At 47.2% G+C, this 7,761-nt stretch overlaps 1 protein-coding gene across 1 annotated transcript; it reads right to left on the bottom strand.

Annotated features, from left to right (window-relative positions):
- Positions 1-6,348: 6,348 nt before the first annotated feature.
- On the bottom strand, positions 6,349-7,218 carry LOC123042050 (FCS-Like Zinc finger 2). The gene has a single exon (XM_044464578.1). It carries the CDS (start codon positions 7,047-7,049, stop codon positions 6,768-6,770), a length of 282 nt encoding a protein of 93 aa, XP_044320513.1. The 5' UTR covers positions 7,050-7,218; the 3' UTR covers positions 6,349-6,767.
- Between the last annotated feature and the right edge of the window lie 543 nt (positions 7,219-7,761).

Below are 7,761 nucleotides of genomic sequence, written 5' to 3'. Positions count from 1 at the left end.
GAGCCGCCCGAAGGCGGCCGGCCGTGGGCCTCGAGGGGCCGCCAAGGTCGTCGGCTCGTCCCCGGCCGTGAAGAAGCCGCGGAAGAAGCCCCCTGCCGCGGCCGCGCCCCGCCCGCCACCGTCGTCGAACCTTCTCCCGCCGCGCACGAGGTGCTCGAGGAAATGGCAACCCCATCCTCATTCATGGACCTCCTCCAAAACGCGGAGGTGGACCTCGGAGCTCCGCCTCTAGACCCCTTTAGGGTTGGAGACAACTTGGAGGAAAAGGAGGAAGATGAGGAGGATGAAGGGGATGACGAGGAGGAGGTGGCCGAGATAGGGGTGGAGGCATTCACCGCCGCTTCCCGCCCACACGCTCGGTCGACAAACTACACCGAGGCGGAAGATGTCCTCTTGGTTCGTGCTTGGGCAGCTGTGGGAATGGATGCTACCACCGGCACCGATCAAACCGGTAAACTCTATTGGCAAAGGATCGAGGACGTCTATTGTAGGATCAAGCCGAAGAATAGTGGGTTCATCCATCGCACATTCCGGTCGCTTCAAGGCCGTTGGGAGTTGATCAAGCCCGCTTGTTCTCGTTGGAGTGCGGCCATGGACCAAGTGAGGGATGCACCACCTAGTGGAACCGTGGAGAGTGACTATGTAAGTACATATTTCTTCACTTTTTTGATTATGTGTGTGCACTATGCTATTGGTGGGTTCTTATGTGATTTATGTGTGGTTGATAGGAGACAATTGCCGGCTTGAGGTGCAAGGAGATGGCCGCTTCCAAGGGCAAGTCATTCCCATTTAAGCATGTTTGGTCAATTCTTCAAACCTTTGACAAGTGGAAGTTGAGGGATCAAGAGACCGCACCCAAGAAGTCGACAATGCTAAGGATGGACGATAGTGAAGATGAGGAGGAGAGGAACGTGGGCAAGCCCGAGGGAAACAAGAAGGGCAAGCTAAGGGTGAAGATGGAAGAAGAGGCGTCAAGCCTAAGGGAGAAGATGGACCACATGATAAAGGCAAGAGAGGAATTGACAACGAAGACATTGGAGATGAAGCTTCTTATCACCGAGAAGAAGAAAGAGGTCAAGCTTGCACAAGTTGAAGCAAAACGTGAAGAAGCAAAGCGCAAGGCCGAGTTGGAGGAGAGGATGATCAAGCTCAAAGAGGCAAAGGCGCCGAGGTGCAACTTTTGGTGATGGTGCCGATGAGAGGAGGAAGATGATGATTTTGTGATGTAAACTATTAAACCATGCATCAATGATTGTCATTTGGTAGTTTGTTTGGAAGTTGATTGTGTTCTTGTTGTCATAAATTGTGAGATGCCAAATGATAGATTTAAAGGTTGGGGTTGAGGCAAAGACTAGAACCCTCAAATCCAACCCTTAAAGCAGTTTACGGGTTGAGTTTGAGGGTTCTAGTATTTGCCCCTGTTTTTCAACCCTTAAAAGTGTCAAAAAATGGCACTTCTCAACCCTTAAAAGTGCTTTGAGGATTTGAGAGTCTGAGGGTTCTACTAGTAATGCTCTAACCATGGACGAAGTCCAGCATGGCCGGGTGTACTGCGGTTGTTGGCTCGATGGCTAACGTGGGCCACGGGGACGAGAACGACAAGGGCGGAGTTACGCGTGACGTGGACGGGCTGGTCCCGACAAACGGAGAGGGCTCGAGGAGTCTCTGTAGAGTGTCCATGTCGACCTAGAGAAAACCAGAGCGATCGATCGGGGCAGGAAATACGAGCAATTGCTCCGCTTTTTCCTGCAGAAGAACTCTGTAGATAAGAGCAAGCATTGGCGTCAATAATTACCGCACAAGGATCCGCTGCGGCGACTGCGCCACTTGTCGGGAACGAGGGCGTCGAATTTACTCTAGCTTCTGCTTAAAGTAACTTTTTTTTTGCGGGGTCTGCTTAAAGTAACTTGAACGTCTTGGTGTCGATAATTAGGGTTCCAGCAGCACAACAAACAAACGCAAGGGACAGGCGCGGAGACACCGCACATGGTTTAGCCACGCTAATGACAAGCGACAGCAAATGCTCACGCACCTGGTAGTACTATCATGATTCGTGTCCTTTTCATGAAAGAAATAAAACCAAAAGAAAACCAGAAAAGAGTTCGATGCCACTTCTTTTTCAATAGTCGGGTGCTCCATCCGGGCATCTTTGTGGCTGTGCCGGTGCATGCGCGCCAGGTCGCACCTTGTGCACAGTAGCCAAGACACTGGCACGTGTAAAGTTGTTTGTTGTCTGCTCAATCAAACGAACCACCTTATCACACACAACACTTGAGATCCACTCCTAGTACGTACTCCTACGCTGAAAGCTTTGGGGAGAAGGATGAGTTGTTTAACCGAGAAGCTGCCAGCTGGTCTCGTCGTCAGAGTCGCCGTGCAGGTCTCGGAACAAGGGGATGCACCTTGCAGCTGCAGGCCGTAAGGCCAACTCCACCGCACGACCCTAAATTTTACTCCATTTCGTCTGGATTTTGTCCGTATGGGGTAGCAATAGAGAGAACAAACGTCGGACAGAGGCCGGACAAGCTCACTGCACCCATCGCTGCTACCCCATATTTTGTCCGGATTTTGTCCGTGGTGGGTGCACGTGGTGGACCAGGTAAAAAAAGGAGAGAGTGACATGTGGGGGCGAGGCGGACACAGACGAACGACGAGGACGCGAAGACGTCCGCTTTCTGTCCGCTTTAGCCCCAAACCGAGAGCAACTTTGGTCTGGAAATGGGGCAAAAGCGAACATAGACCGGACGAAACGTCCGTATGCTCTCATGCGTTGGGTCATTCGGTTTGTCCGTTTTACCCCAAACGAACACAAACGAACGATGGGGTAAATTTGAGTCACGCGGTGGAGTTGGCCTAATTAACAGTCGCACGCGTGAAAATTCCACCGATTCGTTTCCATACCACGGGTAGATCCGTACTAGATGGCATCTCGCATCGCTCATCAGGCGGGCAGGCTTCGTCCTAGGGGGCAGCTCCGTCGAGATCTGCGCCCGCTTTGGTTAGTGCCTGGCTTAGCACGTACTCCTACTACCATTGAACTAGTTGCACGTAATCTCGTTTGCCAGACAGGGACAATGGACAATGCTGGCACTGGCACGCTCGCCTCCAGAATTTTCTGAAGAACTCTTTTCCCTGTGATGATGACGAATCTAGAGTCTTTTTATTAACTGTATACGGTTATATAGTCAAGCAATCGTCATTACCGCCTATGTAATTACCGCATTTGTATAGAGGGTATAAATATCCTAATCTTCAATCAATGAAATTAGCAGTTCATTCTCGTCAATTACTTTTCGCTTTCACACATTGTGAGCACACTACTACCGAGAGTAAATGCCGCAAAAAGAAGAAAAGAACACAGGCGGCGACACATCATGTCGAACTAGCCTAAGGCACGGGGATGACGGCGGTGGACCACGTTAGGCACACAACGTCGGGACGCCCTCTGACGAGGCGGCATCCGGGGCCGCTGCCATCATATATTTGCAAACACATTACAAATTTGCGACACATTACAAATTGGCCACAAAAAGTGTCTGTAATTTTATATTCCTGCAGTAAAATGTCAAAGAGAGTGAAGGTACCTAATAAACCATTTTTCTCCCCAAATGAGAGCATAAGGGGGAGAAATCTAACTACACGAGATATATTTTATCACATGTTTATGTGAAAATAGGGGAAATTAAATCCTCAACCAATAAATGCAATTCAACATCAAATTGAAAGACACCTCCTCGGATGCTCATCATCCAAAGCCCGGCATAAACATGCACAATATTTATAGTGTTGGGACAACGAAACACCTTGACTCCATTCTTGCAGGAAATTACATGAAGTTAAAATGGAATATATACGTTTTCACATATTTCACCGATTCCACCAGAATCATGCAACGACTACTTGTTGACATATACTTCTTTCTCAAATTTGCTCAAACCTTTCAGGCCCTGAAGCAAAATTCATGGTTGAGTGCCTCTTGCCCTCATATTGGTTCACATAAAAGGAAGCAAGTAAGGAACAATAGCACTTGCTCAACAAAGAAATGGTACTTACAATAGTAATACCTATTCCTCATAAGTATCTTCTGTATAGAATACAAATCACCTCTCATATATAAACAAAACCAATGAGGAGGTGAGACGGAGAGGCTTGTAGCAAAAAGGGTTCACACAGAGACCCGACATCGATCATGATGTAACACACACTCTTGGTATGAGTGGAAATACGTTTCGGATACTAAATATCATTGGCAATACAATAATAGTATTCATGCAGTTAATGAAAGTAGGGATTACATACTCCCATGAGTCACTCATTTCGTAAATCTATATTGAAGTCGTTGAAGAGTTTGCAATTCTGAATCCAATAATAAATCATAACATCTACTGTGTAAAATTATACAATACTACCGACTAAATGAGTTACTTCTTCAAAGGATTACTCGAATAAAGATGATTTTTTATGTGTACTTATAAAGAAATCCCAAACTTTGGTTTTCTTACATCACCTCAGTGTATATTGATGACCTCATAATCAATGTCTTTACAATACCTAAATATACACAAAAATGATCTTAACACGGAAGTTTGGATTTAAAAAAAGATTACATAAGTTCACAACTTGAGCATTCTCCTCAAGAATGCATATACATATCAGTCTACATATATCCAAGACATATAGGATAAGTTCAATATGGACATATCATATCAATCGAAGACAACTATGGTCATATTATCCCATCACAGGGTACAAATCCATTTAGACCTAGTGTGATAATGAAGTGATATTGCGACATAAAGTTCCATATTAGATCACACTCTTTTCCATTTTGAGTATTATGTCAAAATTTCTATAACATTTTTTAATAAGGCAATATCCTTTCAAGATCATATGCGATACTTTCAAGATTTTTTCCCATCTAGGTTCTTAAAAGTATACAAAAATCATAGTTGTTGTTCTCTAAAATCACCTCTGAGTTTTCTCCCTTCTCATAAGTTTTTGTCATTTGAATTACCGAGGAGACAACAATTATTATATGTTGCATTATTTTGTCTTTATTATTTTTCCACTGGGTTTAAAGGAGGTTTAGCAACATATCTATACAATTCTCCTCATATTTTGTCCCACACAGTTTTTAGAAGAGGCTCTCAAGATTATGCAAATAATTTCTAAAGATGAAGATGATGAACATTCCCAAAGGCGAACATATATTAGGAGGATTCTATCCAGATGATGCACATTCATAGTCAAGCATAGAGCATGGGGTGTTAAGGATTAATCCATGGAATCAATAGTGCATTCTTGTAAATTAGTTTTTGCTTTCACAAGATCTAAATATCTGTAAGATTTGGATGGACGTGACATTTCAATCTTATGTTTTCCCTATTGCTACATTTTGAAAGTCATCTGGATCAAAGTGACCCTTAACGGTTTTGGCTAGTTTAATAATGTTCTGCTTCCACCTCAAGGAAAGCTATAATTATTAAAATTTTCCCTAAACCATATCATGAAACTCCACAAACAAGTAGCGCCCACATTATTTGACCCTAAACCTTACCATGAAACTCCGCAAACAAGTAGGGCGCGCGCACACACACAGTGTGTGTGTGTGTGTGTGTGTGTGTGTGTGTGTGTGTGTGTGTGTGTGTGTGTGTGTGTGTGTGTGTTTTAGCGCCAGAGATAGCCGTTTGATCCAGCTGACGAGGTTTGCAACACATGTCATGTTGTGCTAGAAGGTTTACAACATGGGTCATGATGCACGCAGTCCGATTTGGTTGACAAGGATTGCAATATGGATCATGTTGAACTCGGAGCTTTGCAACATGAGTCATGTTGCGCTCGGGGATTTGCATGACGGGTGCTTTGCAACAAGAGTCATGTTATGCCTGGGAGGTTTGCAACATCGCACGACCATTGTTTCCCACCGATAATGCTCTATTTCACAGCGATGGTTACCAGTCTCGTCATGTCTTCTTGGAGGATACACATGGCGAGGAAAATCCATGGTAGCTTTGATGAAGGGAGTATGAGGGCGGGATCGAGAAGGTAGACGATGGCTTAAAGTGAGGCCAACAAGGGGATAGAATCGATCAGGTGGAGATGAAGGGAGAGCGGTGTGTGGGCCCCACGGCGCTACATGGCGCGTGGTGGATGCTTCGTTTTTTGTTTTCAGTCGGTTAAGGGGCAGCTTTTCCCTTTAGTTTTTGTCAACCGTGTTTAGCAATCGGATTAGTTTCGGGATTCAGGATTCGACGCCCCAAATCTTGAACTATTTGCAGTTTCAAATCGTGCGGTAAACGGCTAAATCTCAATCGAGCGATCCCCAGCCGGATCTTGGTTAACTGTGTGTACAGTTGTAAAATCCCATTAGCACGCTTCTTCACGAGCAGGAACAGGAACGCACAAGGCATGTTACATGTCGATTCACTTGAAAGTTTACCGAGTGAGAGTGCTGTGGCAAATGAGCTTATACAGAAGTGACCGTGGGGAATCTTGTTTGCTTATTTTGCTCAGATCCAATCCCGCCCCTTTTCCGCTACGTTTATTCCCAAATCATTTGACCGGCGGCACTTGCAGCGCCGGCCTGCCGTGAGCGACTCCGGCGACCCACCCCTTTGCTTCTTCAAGCATGGCAAGTCTCCTCGACCTCGCGCGCTGCTCGATCAGCTAGCCACGGACACCAGCGGCTTGGTGCACGGAGATCAGGTTAGCCCAAGCATAATAACCTTTCTTTGTCAGGTACGTATGTCGCTGGGCACTCTTGCCGGTTAGCTCGAGACGGAGACCCCCTGGTGTGCACGCCCGGACTCTGCTCCCGCCGAGAACCGCTGCAGCCTCCGGGCGGCCTGCCTGGCGGAGACGGCGTCGAGCTGCATCTGTTCGTGCCGGCACTCCTTGCTGCAGTAGGGCGTGTCCCCCCTGTACATGAAGACATCGCTGTCGCGCGCCAGCGGCTTGGCGCAGAGCGCGCACGCGTCCAGCGCCAGCATGCCGGGCTCGCCCACCGGCTCGGCGTCGAAGAAGAAGGCGCAGGCTACCGATGCCGCCATGGTATTGCTGCAGCCGGTATGATTGGGAAGAGACTCGGACTGGCTTCTTCTAGCAAGCCCGATCTTGGGCTGCTTCAGAGCTAGAATTCGCAGTTCGTTGCTGCTCTTGGCGGGGGGGAGAGGGTGGTGAGATCAGTGCAGCTCCCAAGCTGCAGGGTGGGTATATATGGGCGAACGGAGCACGGCAACCCTATTATTGGTGCACTGGCGGCCAGGAAACCATGGTCCGGTGCGCGGTATGGGGCTAACCATCGACGATGTGAGCGGTTCGACTGGTTTATTCCAGCATGCCTGGGTGTGAAGCGGTGGTTGGCTCGATGGCTAACGTGGGCCCCGACGAGAACGACGGCGGCGACGAAGTTATGTGTGACGTCGACGGGGTTGGCCCCGAGTTCTTCTTTATACAAACAGAGAGGACTAGAGGAGTCTGTAGAATGTCCATGTCGACGTCGACGTCGGCGTCGACGTAGAGAAAAAACAGATGATCTCGTAAATACGCTGATAGGCCGGTTTCACTGTTTTAATGCTTTTTGAAAAGTTCAGTCAAATCTGACCTTGGTTTGTTAAAGTTGATCTGACTCTTTTTTACAGCTATTGCCTTCAGCGGTAGGATAGCACAACCTACAGTTAGAGTCTCTGCGATAGGACTTACCTCTTCCCCCAAGGACCATGACGGTAGGGCCTTCATCTCAGTTTACCATACCCACCATCC

Source organism: Triticum aestivum, chromosome 2B (assembly GCF_018294505.1).
Source record: "Triticum aestivum cultivar Chinese Spring chromosome 2B, IWGSC CS RefSeq v2.1, whole genome shotgun sequence".
In the NCBI taxonomy this organism is placed as follows: Eukaryota; Viridiplantae; Streptophyta; class Magnoliopsida; order Poales; family Poaceae; genus Triticum; species Triticum aestivum.
Note: the sequence above shows the minus strand (reverse complement) of the source record. Positions and strands in the feature narration are given on the sequence as shown.